The sequence below is a fragment of the Akebia trifoliata genome, chromosome 6 (genome assembly GCF_017979445.1).
Source record: "Akebia trifoliata isolate Shusen 1 chromosome 6, ASM1797944v1, whole genome shotgun sequence".
Taxonomy (NCBI): Eukaryota; Viridiplantae; Streptophyta; class Magnoliopsida; order Ranunculales; family Lardizabalaceae; genus Akebia; species Akebia trifoliata.
The window spans coordinates 8,388,740-8,413,263 of NC_141380.1; the positions used below are offsets into that span (position 1 = coordinate 8,388,740).

The 24,524-nt window shown below is 33.5% G+C and overlaps 2 protein-coding genes and 2 non-coding genes across 9 annotated transcripts; all 4 read right to left on the reverse strand.

Moving 5' to 3' along the window:
* Positions 1 to 4,106: 4,106 nt before the first annotated feature.
* LOC147400074 (Pentatricopeptide repeat (PPR) superfamily protein) lies at positions 4,107 to 10,726 on the reverse strand. Of its 6 annotated transcripts, none has more exons than XM_086445691.1 (5): positions 10,550 to 10,726; positions 6,654 to 8,814; positions 6,363 to 6,411; positions 6,223 to 6,269; positions 4,107 to 4,727 (listed from the first exon to the last, which is right to left on the reverse strand). In XM_086445691.1, the coding sequence occupies exon 2, from the start codon at positions 8,701 to 8,703 to the stop codon at positions 6,808 to 6,810; it is 1,896 nt and encodes a 631-aa protein (XP_086301817.1). In that variant the 5' UTR covers positions 8,704 to 8,814; positions 10,550 to 10,726; the 3' UTR covers positions 4,107 to 4,727; positions 6,223 to 6,269; positions 6,363 to 6,411; positions 6,654 to 6,807. The 6 variants fall into 6 exon arrangements, with proteins under 6 accessions (XP_086301817.1, XP_086301815.1, XP_086301813.1 ...); XM_086445689.1 differs by having other exon boundaries at positions 6,363 to 6,469; XM_086445687.1 differs by having other exon boundaries at positions 4,108 to 4,770.
* On the reverse strand, positions 9,930 to 10,015 carry LOC147400075 (small nucleolar RNA Z196/R39/R59 family). The gene has a single exon (XR_015179567.1). It is a non-coding gene; the product is annotated as a small nucleolar RNA Z196/R39/R59 family (small nucleolar RNA).
* Positions 10,115 to 10,192, reverse strand: LOC147400076 (small nucleolar RNA Z195/SNORD33/SNORD32 family). The gene has a single exon (XR_015179566.1). It is a non-coding gene; the product is annotated as a small nucleolar RNA Z195/SNORD33/SNORD32 family (small nucleolar RNA).
* A 3,064-nt stretch (positions 10,727 to 13,790) lies between the features above and the next one.
* On the reverse strand, positions 13,791 to 19,255 carry LOC147400077 (DExH-box ATP-dependent RNA helicase DExH11-like). Its single transcript, XM_086446583.1, has 9 exons — positions 19,189 to 19,255; positions 18,135 to 18,219; positions 17,594 to 17,942; positions 17,254 to 17,409; positions 17,052 to 17,162; positions 16,327 to 16,380; positions 15,648 to 15,894; positions 14,303 to 14,412; positions 13,791 to 14,082 (listed from the first exon to the last, which is right to left on the reverse strand). The coding sequence occupies exons 1-8, from the start codon at positions 19,253 to 19,255 to the stop codon at positions 14,381 to 14,383; spliced, it is 1,101 nt and encodes a 366-aa protein (XP_086302709.1). The 3' UTR covers positions 13,791 to 14,082; positions 14,303 to 14,380.
* Between the last annotated feature and the right edge of the window lie 5,269 nt (positions 19,256 to 24,524).

Below are 24,524 nucleotides of genomic sequence, written 5' to 3' on the forward strand. Positions count from 1 at the left end.
GCATGTATAAGGTTTAGATTCTCTAAGGGTGTGTCCAACCTGTGGATATGTCTCTAAGGCTAAACCAACAAAAATAAACCCTCCTAAGGGTACATGAGTGTTTTAAATAGCTTAGAGGCAAATGGGATGAAATCCATGGTGATTCATACAAAATCCTCTAGCTTACAAAAAAAAATCAGCAAGCCTATACTTTTGTATATGGCTTACTCATTACATCTTTTTTGAATTTTTGTAGGCTGAATTATAATCCGTTGGACTTTTAACTTCTGTATAATCCCCTCTATCTTAAAAAATATTGAGAAAAAAAATAACTTTTCTACTTCATTTATGGCTTCTTTGGTAACCATCACTTGATAGGAGGGACAAGGTGCCTTCTTTGTCCCTCAATCGAACTCCCTTACCTAGAACTTTAGATAGACCTTTACTTATCTATTTGGATATGAGTCATGCCTAAAAGAATTTTAATACTTATTTTATGGTGTCCATTCCACCTTAATTGAATGATGACTACTTCAAAACCTAAGTAGATGAGTTCAAACCTTCAAAAAATTTCGAAGCCCACGTATGTACAAGAAAGGAAAAAATATATTTAAGTCATAATCATATTAAGTGTGGGTTCAGGCAATCTGAAGCTTATGCGTGAATTCAACTTAATTTGAAAATATAGTAAAACGAGAGAAAATGAATAGTAATTGAAATAAAATAGGTCCCATAACATTATAGCTTGATGGGATATTTAACTCACAAATTTGTCAATGATGGGAGATTTGTCCTAGTTGGATTTGTCTCCCATAATACTATAGTTAATTGGACGTTTGTATCACACACAACTCTTGTTTTATTATATAGTTATAAGTCATACCTTTGGGGGCATGTGAATACCCAAATTGGATCCGACTCATTGACCCATTTAGTAATGGGCGTCTTCTACATCTGGAGGTCATCCTCAGCACATCAACGAAACAATGACATGATCAAACAGTCGGTTATTTTTACAACAAAAAGACTAAAATTTGAATCCACCACACAAAACACCATTTCAAGGAACACCTACCTAATGGAGCTAGCCAAACATGGCCTCTTCAAGGAAGTTCTACTATTCACCTTCCCATTCGTTCTAAAGTCTTATGTCTCACTCTCTCTACCAATTTCAAGTTCACAGCTCAAACTGCCATGTCATTAAGGCTAGTTACGAACTCGAACCCTTTGTCCTCACCTCTTTAATCTCATTCTATTGTAAATGCTCTCTGATTGGTAATACTCACCAACTGTTTGAACAAAATCCCCAATCAAGAAAACTAATTGTTTGTTATAATGCTCTACTTGCTGGGTGTACTCTCAATTCTCAACCATACGATGCCATGTATTTATTCCATCAGATATGGCATGATGGGATTCCCTTAAAAGTGATCATGATGCTTGGGGTGATCCCCATGTGTACCGTCTCGGTTCACGTTAGCTTCAATATGTCTCTTCATGCCTGCAATGTCAAGTATGGGTTAGACACTGACCCATCTGTTAGAAATTGCTTACTCACTATGTATGTTAGATGTGGGTCAATCGATTTTGCTAGGAAAATGCTGACGAAAAGCACCAAAAGGGGTTGATCTCATGGAACGCGATGATTTCTGGATATGTGCAAAATGGGCTTGCTACCCATGTATTGGATCTTTATCGTAAGATGGAATCATCGAGGGTCGAACCTAACCCAATAACGTTAGTCAGCATTCTCTCCTCATGTGCCCATCTTGCGGCCCATAGCATTGGTCATGACATTGTTCAGCGTATTACACAAATCATTGAATTTGTGCACATGGAATGTAAAATGGAAAATTTGATTTCACAAAATTGGTACTCGAGTTAACTCGTTGATTTGTTGTGCATGTGGCATCTTAAATGCAAAATTCGTTTTCTAAAACATGGTCATTAAGTTGACTCACTGATTTTTGTGTTATACACCGATCAATGTCATGGCCAACGCTATGGGCCCCAAGATGGGCACATGAGGAGAGAACACTAACTAACGTTATCGAGTCAGGTTCGACCCCCAATGATTCCATATTACAATAAAGATCCAATACATGGGTAGAGATCATCGCGTTCCATGAGATCAACTTCTTTTGGAGCATTTCATCAACATCTTCCTAGCAACATCGATTGACCCACATCTGACATACATAGTGAGTAGGCAATTTCCAATAAATGGGTCAGTTTCTAACCCATACTTGACCTTGGAGGCATGAAGAGACATACCGAAGCTAACGTGCACCGGGACAATACATGCCAGGATCACCCCCAAGCATCATGATCGCGCTGAAGGGAATCCCATCACGCCACATCTGATGGAACAGAGACATGGCATATGATGATTGAGAATTGATAGTACACCCTGCAAGTAGAGCATTATAACAAACAGTTAGTTTTCTTGATTGGGGACTTTGTTTAAACAGTTGGCTAGCGTTTCCAATCAGAGCGCATTTACAATAGAATGAGATTAAAGAGATGATGACAAACGGTTCAGGTTCGCAACCAATCTTGATGACGTGGCAGTGGAACTGTGAACCTGAAATTGGTAAAGTGAGGCGCAAGACTTTAGAACGAATGGGAAGGTGAAGGTGTTGGGGGAGTGGCCAAAGCAAAACATTTCTTAGTAAAGTTGTAGAGCTTCCTTGAAGAGGCCATCTTTGGCTAGTTCTCTTATGCAGGTGTTCCATGAGTTGTTGCTGCTTTACGTGGTGGATTCAAATTTTGGTCTCTTTGCAATAATTCAGGTTTTTTTTTTTTTTTTTTCTGCCAGTAAAATATCTAATGTTGCTCTCCTTTCATAAGAGATTTGATGAATTTTCGGTATACTTTCGATTTGGTTTGTGTTCGATTGATGATGAAAAGTGCCAACTGATGCTGAATTAGTTGTGATTAGCATCTCTAATTATAACCATCTTTTGGCTGATGTGTGGCATTATGCTATGTTTACTTTTTTTCCTTCTCTTTTACGGCTTAAATTTATTTTTGTGTTGGCCTCGCCTGGGGTATCTGGTGCTTTGTCTATATTTTCATGGTTTGGTATCTCGCTCATAGGGCAGAAATGATAAATAAACAGGCATTGCGACACAGGTTGCTCCAGTTCTGATAAGCTTCATGTTACTTTACCACTACTTACACATTAGCTACAATACAAGAACATGTATTGCTTCACTTTTGCTTTAATATTTGTATATATAAATATTTTTAGTTGTATTTTTACAAGAGAAAAACTTCAATTTCTGCATTTAAGTTTCAAACCAATAATAATTTTTTGTCCCAACGACTATGTATTTTGGCCCATTGTTGTGTGTGCCATGTCAAGCTATCTATCCATCTATATGTTTGATGCTTGAGAAAATGATTTAGATTCTTGATCTTGTTTTTGTTTGCTGCCATCTCGAGAATGTCTTGCCCAGTTGACAGGATTGGACTGATGGATCTAAGGGATAGCAGAACACCTCCATTGAAGTTACAGCAGGGAAGGTTCTTAAAATCTTGGCATTGGGGTCATCTTCAACTATATATCCATTTGAAGTTTATAGTTAGCATTAGTTTCATGTCCTATGTTTTGTTTGTGTAAATTGATTCAAATGTGAAAACACTATATCATGAATTCTGATTGTGAATTTGAAAATATATAATCTTTACTACGTTTGGTGATGTTTGCTACGACAGTCCCAATTAACTAAATTATTCAATGATATTGTGAAGATAAACAATGTTGGATGAGTAGAGAAGAAAACATCATAGTATCTCGAATGATGAGTTCAGTTTTATGCTAGTTAATTAACATCGAGATATAAATATGAAGAATTGCAGATAAAAAATGAATTTTCATATATATTTTTTTAGAGTCACGATCTGGTAAAGTGTTCCGGTGTTCAGTTCCTATAGCAACAAAGGGTGTCTATGTGGCATTTTTGTATTGGAGATTAACACATTGAGACTTTTAAAGTCCAACCAGAACGTGCCACATAACATAGTTCTCAATCCTTTTTTAGTATGGATAGCTAGTTTTCAAAAGACGTTAGACATCGGTTGGTACATAACCGATGTCTAAAGATTATTAGAGCCATAAAATGGTCCACTTTTTTTTAGTCATGATCTGGTACAATGTTTCGGTGTTCTGTTCCAATAGAAACAAAGGGTGTCTACGTCTAAGCAGAATTTTTAATTGGATTAACACATTGGGACTTTTAAAGTCCAACCAAAACGTGCCACAGACAGTTCTTAATCCTTTTTTAATGTAGTTTTTTAAAATATTTTAGACATCAGCTTTTTCAGAACCATTGTCTGAAGTTGCTTTTTGTTTTTCATTTACTTCTCATCGTGCTGTTTTTATCTACCTGCATCCATGATAGACCTAAAAGAATGATATTCAACATTCTCAGAAGAAACATCTCATTCTTTAACAAATCATTCTCCACAATGATCTTTTACGATAACAGGCCAATAAGTAAATTTAAAGCCAATGATCTTTTAAAATAAAATCTCCATTTCTCTAGATTCTCTAATTCTTTCTTAATGAAAAGTGCTTTGAACGACTTTGGCTCTCCCAACCTGAATGTTCGACTTCATATCAAGCTAGAGTTATTTGTGAAAATGCCGTCCCCTTCTTTACTCTGCTTTTCACCATCACGGACAAGAGTAGTGTCCCCTACTACTTTTTTGTTATAGATCCCTCAATCACATTAAGTGAAGGTCTACAATTAACAAAATCAACATGAAACCAAAATAACAGTCGACCTGTAAGAATTGTGACCATAAGTTCAAAAGACCAGTAGTTGTCAAATCACCAAACCTCTATTTTAGAGAAGTAACTATTACATTTCGAGTGGTGTTTCATGAATTTACATATGATGACTGCACCCTTGATTGGGCATCACTTTCAATGTTTTATTAGACATTATGTGCCCATTTAGGATGATTGTTACTTTTGCTGACTACCAAAATACCACAAATAAAAGGCCATAAAAAAACCCAATATCTCCCATTAAAGTGATATAAGATCAAGATCAAGTAGAAATATAGAAGAACAAAGAAAGAAGAAGAGAGATTTGATTGCTTTGCTGCTATGGTGTGGTTGTCGTGAGAAGAGAAGAAACTCATTTTTCTTTCAATTATTAAATTCAAGAACTTCCTCATTTTTTAGTTATATTGAACCAAGGAGTTGAGTAATTGGTATATTTTATAGACAATGTGATCATGCTCTAACTGAATTTTACTATTCAAAAGTTGGCAGTCACTACTTTGTTTCTCCTTCAACATATCATCAACTCCCAAGCCTTTTAACATCTATATTAAAGTGTGCCCAAACAAGTGGTTTGCATAAATACTATTAGAGTTGTGAGCTAAAGTTCCAAGTTTGGTGTCTCTATATCCACAAAGTTGAATCTATGGGTGCAAATCCTAAGGACCATATTTCTCGTAAGATTCTAGTACTCTTATAATTTTAAAACTTGACTCCTCCCACGTGAATCCAACGTAGACCAACGCAATCCATGTTTCAAATTGCCCTGTTAAGTGCATAATTCAATCAGTTTAGATTGGTTTAGGTGTTTCTCTTTCCTATCTATATTAAGGATCATTAACAATAAAATGTTTTTATGTTTTTCTTTCCTATCTAAATCATCACTTAGAAACAATTATATAAATTAAGCTACTTCTAAATTCTGAAATGAGGTCTATTTTAAAATTGAGACAAACAAGATATTTTTTGCTAAAGCTATGCAAAAGTTGCATAAACATTCATTTCAAGTTACACAATCAAATTTCATGGGTCAGTGGGCCCGAAAGAGTGCCATATGGTAGTTTTGGGTGTGGGTCATTGATATTCAATAACCATGGGGTCATGTCATCATCATCCATTGACCCATTCGCTTGGCAATTTGTTCTGAACTTTGAAAGATGAAAGTAAAAGAATAACTAGAGAATGTCATTCAGAATAACCACAATTCAATGTAAGAGAAAAAATTCGTCCTTGAGTAATGAACTAATGTTATTCCCTCCAAAACCCCAAATAAAGAATGTATCAGTTTTAAAAGGAGGGCAATCTGATGATTTCATGGATGCTTTAATTTAAAAATTCAAATAGGAACTAATAAACCAACTGCTATGCGAACTAAAAAAAGAAATATGTACAAAAGGCAGTTGAGATGACCAGGCTTGCAATAAAGAACAAAAAACTAAAAGACATACCGCCAAGCAAGTTCGCAAACAAGCTCTTCAAGAGCATCAGGGAGGACCTACACATTTTGGCTCACCTAAGTGAGATTTGACGATTCATTCACATATAGAATTGCTAAAGGAAAACATAATCCAAATAGTTTAGGAGTCACCTCATCTTTGAATGGACTGCAATGATCTTTAAACCAGACTCAAGAACTCCTGATCACTATTCATTTGTCAGTAATTTGTTGCTAACCCATCAAGGGTGCTCCCTTAACTAAGAAAGCAAAAAACAAACATCAAACATATAGGAAACACAAAACCAACCAGTACAATCATGCAACGGTAAAAAAAAAAATGACACAATAGCCCAGGCCTTTCAACCAAACCACACTCCCTACATTCAGCAACAATTCATATTCAAAAAGTATAAAACGAGCTACTTAACAGGAAAAACAGACCTTATCAACATTTTCAGGTTCCAGACCACTCTTAAAGCGTTCCTCATAAGAATGTGCAATCCAATATCTGCTTGGATCAGGGGTATGCACCTAAAAATCAACGTGTAGTAGTGACACCACCACCTTCCACAGTTCCACTGAAGTTGGTGATCCCTCACCAGTACTCATTGCAAGAACAGATCCCATCCTTAAAATGGTGGAAACGACTTGCATCCCTAACGATGATTTTGCGATCAACAATCTTGCTAACCAACTTCATAAATAAGTGACAATCTCCACAAACCCTCAAGTTCTTGATCACCACAATCTCCTCCCCTGCCCTAGTGTTTAGGAACCCAAATGCAATTGCTAGCTTCTCACTATGTACCCCTGTCCTTGGTACGATCTCTCCATTTCTTCTCTCATTATCATTATTCTTATACCCATCAATGTCCTTAACTAAATCCTCCAACCCATCCAACATCCTATGTATCTCATCAACCTGAACATGAGTTCTATCACCCGCCATGAACAGATGGACCTTACCCTTGTACTCAACATAGCTAAACCCAGGTTCCTTCCTCAATTTTCGAGTTCTCATCATCACGCGGATTCTTGCTACCCCCTCCAAGTCGTCTACATCAGAGTATATGTTCGATAGCAACACAAAGTACCCGACATTTGTTGGGTCGAGCTCAACTACTCGCTCGAAAGCCAATTCTGCTAGCTTGACATCACCATGAATCTTACAAGCACCCAAAAGTGCTCCCCAGACCGCACCATCAGATTCCATGGGCATCGATTCAATTAGTTCCTTCGCTTCCTCAAGCCGACCAGCTCGACCAAGAAGATCCACCACACATGCATAATGTTCCGGCCCCGGACATATCCCATAATTCCTCTCCATTTCATAGAAGTACTCAAGGCCATTGTTCGTCAACCCTGCGTGGCTGCAAGCAGACAACACACTAACAAATGCAGCTCCATCGGGTCGAATTCCCGTCCGTCTCATCTCATCGAAGAGCTGCACTGCAATCTCCCCATGCCCATGCATTCCATACCCAACAATGATAGCTGTCCATGAAACTATGGTCTTCTCACGCATCTCATCGAAGAGTGCACAAGCACGAACCAAATTTCCACACCGAGCATACATGTTTATCAAAGCGTTCGTTAGGAAGTAATTCATACCAAAATTGCTACGTGTTATACGCCAATCAATGTCACGACCAACGCTATGGGCCCCAAGATGGGCACAGGAGGAGAGAACGCTAACTAATGTTACTGGGTCAGGTTCGACCCCGGATGATTCCATCTTACGATAAAGATCCAATACATGTGTCGCGAGCCCATTTTGCGCGTACCCAGAGATCATCGCATTCCAAGAGATCAACCCCTTTTGGTGCATATCATCAAACAACTTCCTAGCAAGATCGATTGACCCACATCTGACATACATAGTGAGTAGGCAATTTCCAACAGATGGGTCAGTGTCTAACCCATACTTGACATTGCAGGCATGAAGAGACATACCGAAGCTAACGTGCACCGGGATGGTGCACGCCGGGATCACCCCAAGCATTGTGATCGCGTTGAAGGGAATCCCATCATGCCACATCTGATGGAACAAAGACATGGCATCGTATGATTGAGAATTGAGAGTACACCCAGCAAGTAGAGCATTATAACAAACAGTTAGTTTTCTTGATTGGGGATTTTGTTCAAACAGTTGGCGAGCGTTTCCAATCAAAGAGCATTTACTATAGAACGAGATTAAAGAGGTAAGGACAAAGGGTTCGGGTTCACAACCAGTCTTGATGACGTGGCAGTGGAGCTGTGAACCTGAAATTGGTAGAGAGAGTGAGGCGCAAGACTTCAAAACGAATGGGAATGTGAAGGCATTGGGGGAGTGGCCAAAGCGAAGCATTTGTTGGTAAAGTTGTAGAGCTTCCTTGAAGAGGCCATCTTTGGCTAGATCTCTTAGGCGGGTGTTCCATGAGTTGTTACTGCTTTGTGTGGTGGATTCAAATTTTAGTCTTTTTGTAGAAGAAATAATCGACAGTTTGATCATGTCATTGTTTCGTTGAGGTGCTGAGGATGACCATCTCGCACCAAAGATGTGTATAAGACTGGGGTGTCAAAAACAGATCATAATGTTCTCAATGTTTCATAATTCTGGAATCTGAGAAATTATACAAAATCAGTATAACAGAGATGAAATATGAAACAAAGTAGAGTCCAATTGAATAACAAAGGTCACAATTCTCACAAAATGAAATAAAATGGATGATTTGAATAAATTAGATCGTTTATAATTCTATAAATGTTAGATACTTCAATATATTTATTTGCTAAAATAAGTTTAAAAAAAACAATTTGATATCAAAATTAAGAAAAGAAAAAAAGAAAACTTCTATCAAAACACCAACTATAACACACCAATCTACATATAAACATCCTCATAATTTCAAAAGTATCGGTGTTTTATCAGTAAATTTTGGTGTGCAAATAGAATCTCTCTAAATTTTAGAGGTTTAGTTTGTAGGGGTGTCAATGGATAGTCGAAAATTCGAATTCAAAAAATCGAATATTATCCAAAATTTTTGGATATCGGTTTCGAATTCGGATGGTTTTATATATTCGAATCCTTATCGAATACGGATTCAGATATTAACATTTCAAATCCAATAATATCCAATTCGAAATAATATATAATATATAATATATATATATTAGTTTATTTGATTTATTTATTATATACATAGTATATATATAATAAGTTTTTTAAATAATAAAAGATCAATTGAATAAGGAAAAATTATGCTTTTTTTAATATATAAATTATTCGAATTCTAATCAGATTCAAATTCGGATAGAATTTTAGAACATCCATCTGATTCGAATTTGAATTCGGATATCAGACAAAAATTTCTGATTCGGATTCAGATATTGTTTTATCCGAACCATTAAGCATCGGTTGACAGCCCTATTAGTGTGTAAGCAGGTATAAAGTAACAGGAAGCTTGTCAGAATTGGAGCAACCTGTGTCGCAAGACCTGTTTATTTTTAACTTTCTGCCCTTTAAACGAGATGCCCAGCTATGGATTTCTAAGAGTCAAGGCATCAGATACCTTAGGCATTGCTCAACAATCAATCTAGTAATAAGTCTTAGAAAAAAAGAGCAAAAAAGATATATTTTTTTAACCCTAAAATGGTAATCAAAATAGATACCCAATTTCTGGCACTTAAAAAAAAATCTTTTTTCTAGCCCTAAACAGTTGAACACCAATGTAAATGTGCAATCTCAGCCGAAAGATGGTGATAATTGAGATGATCATCACTAGTATATCAGAACAACTTAACAATGTTCATCATCGATTGCACAAAGAAGTTAAAAAAAAAATGTTTCTTTAAGATCAAGAACGTTTTATCAGAGAATAAGATTTGAAAAAAAGAAGAAATAAATCAGATTCTGAATGCAAGCGAGATCAGATGGTAGTGCATGTTAAATATTCATCATTTCTTTACAGAATAGATGGATGTATTTCATCATTTCACCTTGAGTCTTTCAGATTCTGAAGATTTGACAGAACAGAACAATAAAAAAATTGGTAAAAAAACTTCATTTTTTTTTAATTTAAAAAATCATGAAATAGATGGAATCAAATCTGGATTTCGATCAATGTTTCGCAGCAGGAGATGCTATAACGACTATCTAACGTTTTTTAATCTGAAAAACCAAACTCAATCGATTCAAACCAAAAAACAAAAGAAGGCAAGATGGAGAACCAGAAGACAACATTCGATCGAAAACAGGTGCTTTAGCTTCGATTTACTCAGATTTCTCCCATAAAAGTCGAAAAAGTCTACAAATTCTACACTATCGAACATAAATAAATTAAAAAACACCCTCCAACCTTTAACATTTTCCCTTGCTTCCTTCAGCCAGGAGAGTTGTAGATTTATATCACGACGCCTCTGTGACGATTTCAAGGGTTTTCGACCGAAACTCAACGAGAATGCAACTTGCAGAAGGTGTTTCATTGGGCACTCTTCTTCGTTCTCGTATAAGGTTTCTGAAGGTTAATATTTTAGGGTTTTGGGTGATTTGACTAAAGTCCGCTGCGGAAGACAGCGCTCAGGGCCGATCACCGGGGCTAGAACTGTCCATGGGCGGAGTTTGGCCAGGAATGGGCCGGATTAGGGTAGCGTAATTGGGCCCGTTTAGTTATCAAGTCGGGCTAGGTCGACTTCTTGTTAAGGTCCGGGCTTTGTGCTAAGACCCGTCCAATGGCCATGATCCATGTCAATAACTTTTATCATAGAATAATGGTGAAGTCACCTCAAGATTGATCTTATTTCACACTTTTCCCATGTAAAAGAATATGGGAATCACAAATGCTTTTTCATCGAGATACGAGTGAAAAGCATTTATGATCTTGTGCTCACCTCTACATTAGAAAAGTGTAAAATGAGGTCAATCTTGAGGTTACTCCAGCACGACTCTATATTATATCATATTATATAAATGAGTCGTGCTGGAGTAACATTGAAATTGATATCTTTTGGGACATTTGTGTGCACAGAACCATAGATGCTTCTCATTTAGGGCTAGCAATGGATCGGTTTGGTACCGGATTGGTATCAAACCACTACCAATCAGAAATGCGTGTCCTATGATCCAAATCTGATTCGATTCGATCCAATCATGTAGTTTTTAAACCAAAGTTGATCCGATTAATGTTCCTCTCAATCCGAAACCGAACCGATCCTAATTTCCTAATAGAGAAAACCAATTTTTTAAAAAGAAATTGGGGAGGTAATATAGGTTAGAGGGACAAAGAGAGATTGAGAGAGAAACCCACACCTTGGAGAACCACCATGAGCAGCAACTATGCATCCAACCATGGCAGATGTAGCGTTGGAGAACCACCATGAGTAGCAATTATGCACCCAATCTTAGTAGAGATAGAATGGCCCAAATATGGAGTTTTTCACATTTAACTATTCAAGCAAGCTTGGTAGATCTTGCGAACGTAAATAAATTAAAAAACACCCTTCATATTATTATTTTTTGTCACCGAAAGCGTATTTTAATGAGATAACTAGATTAAGTGAGAGTGGGTTTTGAACCAAGGTCTATAATATCAACATTCACTTACTTAACCAGCTAAGTTAGACGACATCTTCTTTATGCGCTAAAATTTATGTAATGAGTAATAAATACCTATGAAAATATTATCAATTCATACAAAAATAGAGATTGCTACAATCCTACACTGTAATCTATGATTTTTTTTTTTCCTCTTTTCACCAAATCTTAGAGAAAGATGGAGGCATGTAAAGAAATCCTAAAATCTATATAATGTACTAACACATGGAGAAGTCTAGTAGAGGAAATTGCATATATCACAGTTTCTATATAAAGTCGGGCATAATATTTATTAAAAGTCCATATGTCTAGAAGAACTTTAGAAGGTCCATGGATATATTCAAGAAGTGTCAAGCTTGTAATAATTTTCTTAGGAATTTCATTATTGTTGAATTTTTATTGGTTCGTTAGATGTAAATCATTTGTTTCAATTCCCAAGTTCACGTAAAAAGGGAACTTTAGAAGGTCCATGGATATATTCAAGAAGTGTAAAGCTTGTAATAATTTTCTTAGGAATTTCATTATTGTTGAATTTTTATTGGTTCGTTAGATGTAAATCATTTGTTTCAATTCCCAAGTTCACGTAAAAGGGGGAGTGAAGCTCTGGAGAGGTGCTCATCCATAATTATATCTTAGAATTGTATGCAATGCAAATTATTGTTCCAAAACTTCAATATGTATTTAATAATCGAGGTAAGTGCCTTAGGAGTTGAAACTTTGACATTAACTCTTGGGAATTATTAGGAAAGGTTAACTCCCATTATTCATAGCCTAAGAAGTTAGGCTCGAGACAAGTGATATCTAGACGTGCAATATTGAATGAAATTGATAACTTGCAAGCCAATAATAACAAAGGACATGCTAGGAACACCCTAGAGTTAATTAATATATATTCAATTATGAAAGTAAGTGCCTTGGGAGTTGAGTTTTTGACATTAACTATTGGGATTTATTAGGGAATGCTAACTCAATTGTCACATTATTGATACCCTTTAGGTTAGGTTTGTGACAAGTGGTATCTAGACATTAATTTATGAGTGTGCAATGTTGAATGAAATTGACAACTTGCAAATCAATAATAACAAATGATGTCACTACAAAATATGAGTTTTTTAGAGGCGGTTTTAAACCGCCACCAATTTTGAACAAACTGCCTCCAATATATTTAAGGGCGGTTTTGTTAAACCGCCCACTATAGTGGCGTCGCTGATTCCTTTTAGTGGCCGACTAAGGGCGGTTTTAAAACCGCCTCTAAATACTAATTTAAGGGCGTTTTTTAATATTTTAGAGGCTATTGGAAAACTGTCTTTAAAGAATATGATTTAATGGCGATTTTAAAACCGCCTCTAAAGAATATGATTTAAGGGTGGTTATTATATTTTAGAGGCTATTTGAAAACCGCCTCCAATAATAATAATTTAATGGCAGTTTGAAAACCGCCTCTAAAGAATATGATTTAAGGGTGGTTATTATATTTTAGAGGCTATTTGAAAACCGCCTCTAATAATAATGAATTAAGGGCAATTTTAAAACCTCCTCTAAAGATAATGATTTAAGGGCGGTTCTTATACTTTGGAGGCAGTTTAAAAACCGCCCTTAATAATAAATTTAGTTTAAAAAAAAACAACATTAGAGGCAGTTCAAAACCGCCTCTAATGTTGTAATAAAAATTTAATAAAATATTTATTCCAAAATAAAATCTGCAATTATATTTTTTAAAAAGAGCTACTATTAACACCCCACATTTCACTTATCACATGTTTATAAAACGATGCCAAAACCTGTAAATGTGCTGTGTGGAGGTCTTCACCACATAAACTACAATCTACCAAACATGCATTTGCGAAATTAAAAAATAAAGTACGTATTCACGAATATTTTCACTATAAAAAAAAGGCAACTCTATGAATTATAAACAAAATAAGTAACTCAAACATTGATCAATAGTATTTTAAAACCTAATAATTTGTATATGAATATCATCTCTTCTAGTCCATATTTTCTACCTTAGCTGCATTTTAAGTTAAGTGGATTGTTCATGCATTAAAGAGTACTCAATGAAAATTCATTAATACACTACCTATAGTTATAAAAAAAAAATGGTAATGGTAATTTAATTTTTTTTAAGGAAAAAAAAAAAAACAAATTGCTGGTCACCTTGTAGATTTAATTATAAGTGCAACAAGAAGAAGTTGGCGGAGCTACTCTCTTAACTGCTCGAAGCTTGAACCACCTGGTAAACACAGCGACAGAGCCTTATAATCCTTAAATGTCCAGCTTTGAGAACCCCAATGGCTGCTGCAATTTCAAAACAAAGGTCGAACATGAGACAATGGGGATGTCGAGGTGAAGATCAAGGATGATTAATAAATGTCTAGGCTCTAACCAAGCACCTCAATCAACAAGGAGGCATTTGAGGAAAGAGAATCACCGACAATAGTTTGATACAATAAAATTGAATTACTAATTATAAAATGAAGAATTATAAATCTAATTGGGGAAAATTTGAGAAACTCACTCAATAGTTACTGTAGGTTGAGCAAGCTTTAGCATGAGTTTTTGTTGTTGTTCTGGAAGTTTCTTTTGAGCATGGAATTCAGCAAAGCTTCTCTTCAACATGTCCTCCACCTGCAATGACGATTATCTATCAGAAAGCATTTCAACCAACTTGATCATCCAGCTTCAAAAGTGTGTCATTCTTATTAATAACTTTTTCACCTATAAAAAATTCATTGCAAGTGCAAGGACATAAAAATCCATCTATGGACAAAAAGATTACAGCTTCAATTACTAACAATCTTAACTTCCAACACAAGATGAGAGAATGGTCACTAAGCCTGACATGTTCATAATTAGGAGAAATATGAGATAACTTATGAAACTAATTTTTAATTATAGGTTCCACATGTTGCATTCAGTGGCTAACATTGCACAAGCTACAGAAAATGAGTCAAATGCATTAATGTTCTTTCTAATCCAAAACTGCTCTCTGTCCAGCATCAAAACCAAGGGGGTTCCATGAGCAGATAAAGTGGAATAGATATTTAAATTAGTTCCAAAATCATTATAAAGGATCTCTCTCGCACAACCATTTCATATTGGAATGTAGAAAAGGCAACATATATATGACCCATAGCAACCAACACTAAGACCCTTGATCATGACCCTATAGACTACAGTTGATAGAACAAATGGATATAACACTGCATGTCTTACAATAAATAAAAAATCTATATCGTAGACTACATTTAAGTTACTAAGAAAGAACTACAAGATCATTGTTAAATTGCACATAGATATTTGATGCTAAGTCATTTATAGAAATGGATTACAACAAACATTGAAAAAAAAACCTTCTTCCTCAATTACTCGTCAAAAGCATAAATGTAAAATCAATATATGTCCGCAGTCAGCTTTTTGATGATACGTTAAGAAAAGGAGGTCCACGTGGTTAAATTGAACCCATCATGAAATCAGTTTCTACCATAACCGTAAGAAATCCAGCCTGACATTTAAGAACTTGATTACAACTGAACCTGAATGATCTAACTTGTATTGACATTGAATAAAGTTGATGCATGAGCCCTTGGACCCCTTGAAAGAGGATGATTACATAGACATGCATTTGTAACCATGGAGCAATCACAATTACTAAAATCAAGGAAACCACAGTGAAACTCATTTGTACACAAAGTACAATATAGAGAATGAAGAAGCCAAGAATATGCCACTTGATTTATAATTATGAATCACAACACAAACACTAGATAACTAATTTTAGACAGTAGGAGATGCATCAATTTTTAAGAATAAAATTACAGGTAGCATAACTTTTATGCAAACATAACTGAGTTTTGAAGTACCTTCAACTCTTCGACACGAAGGAGATGAAGAGGTCAATCGAAATTGAGATTCAAGCTTCGTTGCACTACCAACCATGACATGTTTCAAATCAATCTCGCCTAAGATTTCATCACGACACATGACAACTACTGTACCAATCTTATCAAGTCCCCGCCTGCCAGCACGACCAGCCATTTGAGTGTATTCTCCAGGGAGTAATTGTCTAAATTCTTTCCCATCAAACTTCCTCAAAGAATCAAAGACAACCTGGAAGAAAATTGGTAAAAAGGAATGGAGATTAAAGTCATACAATCTCTCCTTATAATACAATAAGTTGTAACATATTAAAAAAAATGTGATACTTTTTTTTGGGTAAGGATGAACATTAATGCATTATAAGAATGAAGAGCATTGCACATGGTTTAAAATTAGTTCAGTCTATCAATTTCCTATTTTTTCCCTTGTCCAAGAGTATAAATTTTTTTGTAGGGACAATTAAGAGTGCAAAAAAAATAGTTGTGGGGGCAACTAAGAGTCGAAAAAAATAATTGGGGAGGGCTGGGGGGGCAATGGTGGCAGATTTTTTTATCCACCACTGCGAACTTGTAAGGTTAGAAAATATATACAATAAAAGCAAGTAGAAGTGTAATACAAGGAAAATATTAACATATCCATGCTGTCAAACAAGAAAAGATTTACGGTGCTGGCTGGGGCATTCACCCCCATGGCAAATGTCTCCGTTGAAAATAACACCTACATAAAGCACAAAAGCAAATAATAATTAATTGAGAACCTGCCAACAATGACAACAACTCAACTGCATGCCAAAACAAAATCAATGGACCTTTAAATGTAAACTCTTCAGGGCATTACCAGTAAGATTGAAATTGTTCGTAAAAGATAAACAGAGATGCTCAATGTAGAGACCCCAAATAGCACAAACAATGTCCATATCAGGTAAAATCTCAGGAAATGGCAAGATTCGAGAAGGATATGACCAATTGACCAAAATACAAAGGGATGTGTATGGGGCAAGGGTAAGGCAGCAAACTGTGATAAATGTCGACATTCAGAATGCCTACCAATTTTTGGTATTATGGTTAACCAAGGTAGGTACCTCTCAATAAGCGGCTAGCTTTATATGATATCCATATCCTACAAATTTGAGTGTTTGTAAATATGCAAAAATTCAATTTTATAGGAAGAACAGCAATCTGTTCATTTTGTAATATTTTGGAACCGTAAATCTGTTTTAAGTTCTTTCATTTTGCAGAAACATCCTCTTGGCCATCCTATTGGGAGTTTCAGACATCTTCCCATATATATTGTTTGCTGGATTAGAGAGTGTGAATGAAAAGAAAAGAATCCACATGCAACCAAAAAATTTCAGTCAGCTATGGCATGCAATTTGTATAGAGAAGTACCTTAATCACACCACGGTAAAAGAGCATCTCAACTACTTCTTTAACAATTAGAAGCAGTCCCGCATGGTGCACACCAATCCCTCTAAGTAGAAGGTTTTGAACTCTGACAACCTGTAGCAAATATTCATATACTGTATCTGTCTCCTGAAGTTTATTAAATTAATAAGACTAGAAAAGTGAACTAGTCTGAGCACTAGAAAACCTGTGGAAGGTTCCTGTCCGAACCCTTCAGGTGAGAAAAGGCTTTGTCACAGAATACACGAATATCACTTTTCTCAGACCTACTTGTAAGGTCTGTCCCAGTCAAATTATCTGCTGATTTGTCACAACGATTCTTTGAGAAGCAAAAAATAATCACCTAGGGTCACAAGCCATGCCAGAACTATGTAAGTTATCACATCGTACAAATAACCGATATATCGATGTGGTAATTTCCAGTACGCAGCATGAGTCATGCATTTCAGAAAAACAAAATATCATTCATGGAAGAAATAGAAAGTACAGGGATGGCACACATCCATCTCAAGAAGATCTTTCCTTACAGGTAAAAGGGACTTCTTTGAAAGCTTGTTTATAAGCAACAGCCACAAAGAAGCTTCTGATCTCCATGATCCCCAATTGTTTTGGTTCGCCCCATTTGTCCCTGAAAAATTGCCTACAGTTTGGGGTCCAGAATGTTTCTGCTGTTTACCACGACTAGGATTTTGCCGAGCTTGTGCAGATCCTGAATATGTTCCAGAACCACTTCCAGCTGTACTTGGATTTTTCTTCTTGTAAGCATCTTTAACCGCTCTAAATCCTAGAGGCTGAAAATTTTCATTCTCGCATACTTTGTATAGTTCTCCAGAATAGAATAGACAATGTTCCAGAGGAACAGGTCTTTTTGTGGTCCTGACAAACAACACAAACCAACATGCTGGAAAAATGAGTTTAAAAAAATTATGACAATGTCAAAAAAAAAACATCCACTGTAGTTCTTCAAATGGGGAATATGAGCAGCACCTTAGCAAAAATAAAACTGTGAATATAGTAAAATTAACAGGATTTCATTGTTATTGAGGATGGTAAAAGACTTTTTGGTACCATAAATGGCTTCTTACCCAGTGACACGAATTTTCTTTTGCTTCGTCCGACCAATCTAGTCGGCAAATTCTACTGTGTTCGGTACCTATAAAACATCAACACCCCAGTTGATATACCAGCAAACTCAATAAACAATAAAACATATATATATATATATATATATATATATATATATATATATATATATATATATATATATATATATATATATATATATATATATATATATAGGGGCGTTCAATGGCTAACTTTTTGGCAAAACTTTTTTCAAAACATGAGTTAGAGGTTTTGGAATGGGCTGATTTTTGGTGAGGATGATCTCTACGGTGAGGAGATCATCATCACCAAAAATCAGCCCATTCCAAAACTTCTAACCCCATCAAAAACAGTTTACAAAAAATGGACGGTCCACGATTTTTCAGCTTGTAAACATGCGTTAGAAGTTTTGGAATGGGCTGATTTTTGGTGAGGATGATCTCATTACCGTAGAGATCATCCTTACCAAAAATCAACCCATTCCAAAACTTCTAACTCATGTTTTGAAAAATGTTTTGCCAAAAAGTTTGCCATTGAACGCTACCCATATATATATAGGGTCGGGTTCCTTGGACAAAGTTCTAGACAAAGTGTTTTGTCCTACATGGGCTAAAATTTTTGGAATGACCTGATTTTTTGTGAGGATGATCTCTATGGTGAGGAAATCATCCTCACAAAAAGTCAGCCAATAATTAAGCTCATGACTGCTAAGTTCATGGGATGTAGAGCTGTATCTATGGTGCTGAACTTGGAACTGCAAATTTTGTTTATATATAAGTTAACAGTGGAATGGATTTAGTCATTAAATTAATCTATTTGAAGAACTGACTAGGAATCAAATAACAGAATATAAGCACAACAAAAGAGTTTAGGTTAGTAAACATGCATATCTTTAATATCTAATTTACAATAGGTATGAAATCGAATGAATCTTGCAGAATCAACTCATTCATAATAGTAGGTCATTCTTTATCAAATAGTTACATTTTTTTTTTCTGATAGACAAAGATAATTTTACAGAAAGCTTCTTCCGTAAAGGCAACCCTATGACAGTAATCCGGACTATTCAGTTGACCATCAAACATAAACAAATTAAAATAAATATTTAAATTTTTTTTGAAAAATACAGCAACAAAGGGCTTGAGAAGAGGGGTGACTACTTACATGATTTAGAGAGAATAATACAACGAAAATTTTGAAGATTTGGTTCTCTCGGATCAACCAAATACTGTAAATAAAATTTTCTGAAAAAAAAAATTAAATTAATTCGAATTAATGTTGTACCTAACGATTAAAAAAAATTCATACAAAATCAATTGATACAGAGAAAATGAGAAAAAAAAATACCTATTCCAACTATCGACAGATTGGGGTTTTGAAATTTCTTCTTATTTTTCTTCTTCTTCTTCTTCTTCAACCTTGATAAATCATTAGAGAATTGGAGAATTACAGAATGGGATAGAAATAAATAGTGGGAGTGGGACATAGTGAGAGAGGAGAAGAGGAAACGAAAATTTACCGTCAAATTGGAACCCGCGAAGAATCTATGTTGAAAATGCCTCGATTCGTCGTCTCTGTAATGGCGGAGCATCGATTTGGGGTTTCTAATGGCGGTTCACTAAATGGCCGTTGGAAACACCTCGATGATTGAAGAAAATCACAAGCCCTAGGTTCTTCCTTCTTTAGAGGCGTTTCCGTTGGAAACGCCTCCAATCGATCGGCCATTATCTCTGAATCTATAAAATTTCCGGCGGTTTTTGAAATATCGCCTCCCATCACTCTTGATTTCGTGGCTATTAGGAGAAGACGCCATTAAAAATCGATCAGATTTACAGAGAAAAAAAAAATCGTGGGTTTAGGAGGCGTTTTTCTATAAAACGCAGGCAAATCCCTCATTTTTATGGCTTTTTACATAAACGCCCTTATTTTTGGCCTCTAATTCTTGTCTTTTTTGTAGTGCGTTCTAGGGAAATCATGAAAATTTTTTTTGAAGTGAATAACTCAATGGAAATGGTTCCTTCAAAATTTTGAAACGACTTCTCCGCTTCAAAATCAGACTCGAAAACCTTAGGGTTAGATATGAAAAGTTCCATAACAAAAAAATGATAAATATTTGGAGTTTTAAAAAGATGCACCCTTAGTTGCACAAGAAATGAAAGACCCTAAAAAGTAACTAAAAGAGACAAGGACAATGATAAGTTATGGGGCATCAAATAATATGAAGGAGTATTATCAAAAGTCATGTAATACCATAAAATTTTAATACATATATCGAGAAATTAAGTCAACTATATTGACATGACTTCCTATTAAGTTTAGAAAAAAATATTAAAAATAAATCGTAACATTGTCAATCTAAAACAAAGATTTACTAGAAAGATAATTTGACAAAGGAAATATATAATTCAGAGAACCTTACTTAATTATGATTGAAGAATTAAAACATTTAGTCAAAGTAGATAAAACTCAAAATTTTATAAGAAATTATATTTGTCAAATGGACATTACCGTTGATTTCAAAAGTATTTAAAAAATATAGTTTAAATTGTAAGCATGCTTAAATCTGAATTTAGTAAAATAAATTATGAAAACATTAATTTTGTATAGAAAACTTATGACTTAAAAGATATTTTAGTCAATAGAGAAAAAAGGATGAGGAATTTTAAAAATTCAAGACATACAATTAGAAAGAGGTCTAATGCAACAGACATAACAAAGAAAAAAATACATGAAAAAATGTATTATTTAATTAATTTTTATTATTAAAATATTAAAATAAATATTATTTTATAAAATTAACTTCATGTATAATTATTTATAAAAGAGTGGCTAATTTAAAATTATTGAAGTATTAAATGGGTGATGTATAATTAATATTAATATTAATATTATTATATTATATTATATTATTTGTGTTAACAATTTAGTTATTTAGGTATATAAGATATGTAACGTAAGGTTAACATTATTCATGTAAGAGAAAAAAAAAACACAGACATAAGGTTAACATTGTAGACGTAACCTACAATTTCGATTTAAATATATATCAGACATAAATTAATATCTGATATTAAAGAATAAAATATCCATGACATCAAAATCTACATAATCACCATAATATTTTGTCGAATCACCGAAAAAATTAATTGAAAAATTATTTTAATATCGTAACGAAGTGTAAAATCCAACTGCAAAGGTAGGAAACTTATAATTTTAAATTCGTAATACAGTTTTCAATGATATTTATTTTATTTAAATTTCGATAGTTAATTTTAAATTTATTATCATTTAAATTCAAAATCCATGTATCAAAATGTAGAGTAATTCGTTTTATATGTTTTCTATAATATTTTAATATTATGGAACAAAAGAATGAATTTGGATGCACTTAATCAAAAAATCAATTCAAAACAAATTAATTTTTATAATTATTTTTGTAGAGTATTCATTTTAAAAATTGTTAAGATGCATTATTTTGAAAATGTATTTTCATTGGATAATAATCTAAAAAATGAATTGTTTAAGATTAAATTGGAATATAGAATGAAAGTCTAGTTAGAATTGAAAATAAGATTCTCGATTGTTTGAAATCGAAAATGGGATTCTCAACTATATGTGGTTGTGTTGAGGGATTTTCAGGTTTAGAGTGATTTTGAGCATTATATAATAAATACATGAAATATAATTAAGATAATGTAACCGTGGGATGATGTATTTGCATATTTCTTACTTTATAATTTGCTACTTTCAATATACTGATGCATGTATATAATTTTAGAAAACTTGGGAAGATCACCACATTTACAAATTTATTTTAATTTATTTCAAATAAATTTTGAAAAATATATATTATTATTTTTGTTATTTATTAAAGGGATAATAAATATTTATATAATTAATCGATAGTTTTTTTTCAAAGTAATCAATTAATTTAGAATAATAGGAATTTGATATTATCCCCAATGGTATGAATACAACTTGAAAATATTATTATACATATTATTTGGAAGATTTATATATTATTTTCATTGAAAAATAATAAATTATAATGTAAAGATGATTTGTAGATGATTGGATTAGTTGATAATATATTCATATCATAGATGTACAATGAAATTTATTTGTCAAATGATCATTTATAATCTATAGTAGTCAAATGATTAATCTCTATTAAGGATCAACAGTCAACTTGAATAAAAAAATGTGGTTATCAAATTATGGTAAATTATTAAATTGACCATAAAATTATGAACTAATAGTGAATTTCACACCGATTAAGTACTGAATTATCGATATACAGATCGATACTTTTGTATTGATCGTATATCTTGTCATTCTTATCAAATACACTATCAATATTAATATTCTTATTACATGTTTATATTTTTTATATTTTATTGTGAGATTATTAATAATTAAGGTATTTTCAATTTTATTCATTTTATTTATTTAATTAAAAATCTACATTATTTATAATAGATTAGTTTATTTAATCATTCATGTTAAGACTATTAATTTAAAATGTGAGTTTATTATTGAGTAATTTTTATATTACTCATCCTACCAACAAAACATTACAAATATCCCAACTATTGAGACACATGTTTTTAATGGGGAATATTATATAAATGGATCACATGATTAAGATAATAGGCACTATTATTATTATATGTGAGTTAAAATTAGAATTTAGTAGAATTAATTTTATGTGCTTTTGAATTTTTTTGTATTATTAGCATCACGTGTGTTGTGTCTTCTTATATGTATATGTCTAAAAAGTAAGAGTTAGTGTTTATGATGTGAACAACTATTGATTCATATGGGATTTGTAGTTGACGTATTTAATACTTTTGGGTTGTATTTATAGTTATACTTTTTTTTAAATAATATATATATATATATATATATATATCGATATAATATGGTCGTTGAAATGAAATTAGATATATGGATCTTGTTATATAGGTATGTCTATATAGGTGAAATTTTTTTATAAGTTCAATTTTTAGGGAAAATTTTATTAAAATTCACATCGTATTTACAATTGAAGATTTTGATTTTTTTACTTCAACCCTCGAGATTTGGAAAAATTTAGATGCTAAATCGAGGGCGTGACAAGTCAAGTCCATTGTAATGCAATGGTGAAAATGATTAACTCAAACATACATATAGAAAATAAAATTATATTTGTCGATACGTGAGGTTCAAATGATTTGACTTTAACTACGTGGGTTTAGGAATCTCCACTATTCAAAGAGTTGATGTATGAATGGACATCATAAATATAATTTTTAGAAATATTTTTTTTAGCTTATAATGATTTGCAATTGGTCTAATCATTAGAGGTCATAAATTAAGAACTTCGATTGAGAGACAAGGAATGTATTAGGCACCTTTGTCTCACCTACCAAAGTCGTGATTACTACAACATAGCTAAAGTGAAGTAGAAAACTGATTTTTTGAAGTTAGAGAAAATAAGAGAAGTTAAGAGTCAAATAAACTATAGTTTGACTTACAAAGACTCAAAATGGATCCAACAAGTAAACTTAGAAAGAATGTTGTGTTTGTTGGAATTTTTGTGAGCTTGGATTAAGTGAAAATTTAAATAGATTTCACCTCTTTGAACTTCAAACCCTTAACTCAAATATATGTACTCCTTTAGGATTATGTTTCTGTTGACTGGACATTTACGAACATATCCATGGGTTGGATAGATTCTTTGGAGGGTTCATGCATTATACATAAAAATGTGTCTACTAGAAGTTGTTTTTGTTAGTTTAGAGTTTAAGAATAAATCTAGGTAGATTTACATTGTTGACTCACAATCATTTTAGAAAATAAAATGAATGGTGTGTGTAAATATATATGCATGTAATGTTCTTAATAAACTTATTAAATAGACTTAGAAAAGGGAGATTGTTTCACATTGTGAAGTTTTACTCTTTCCTCTTTAAGTTCTTATATAACAAGAAGCTAAACTAGAAATTTAAAGTATTTGAAATTGAAATAAACTTAAAATAAATTGAATGAAATTAAATGCTCTTAAAGAGCTTATTATAGACTTAAAAGAGGAAAATTATTTCATATAGTGAAGATTTACTTTCTTCCACTATGTGTCATTGAAAATAAAAACAAACTAGCTATAACTATGTGGCTAAGAATTAAAATGCTCAAAGTAAATGAAATGGAGGGGTATAAATGAGGAATTAGAGGAATTTATTACATAAAATAAAAATATTAAGTTCTCTCCATCTTAAGCTTATTTTCTTTCTTTTCCCTTTTGGTTTGGAGTTTAGGGATGATTTGAGAGAACAAATAGACATGGTTTTGAGATGCTAGAGGGCTCAAGAAAAA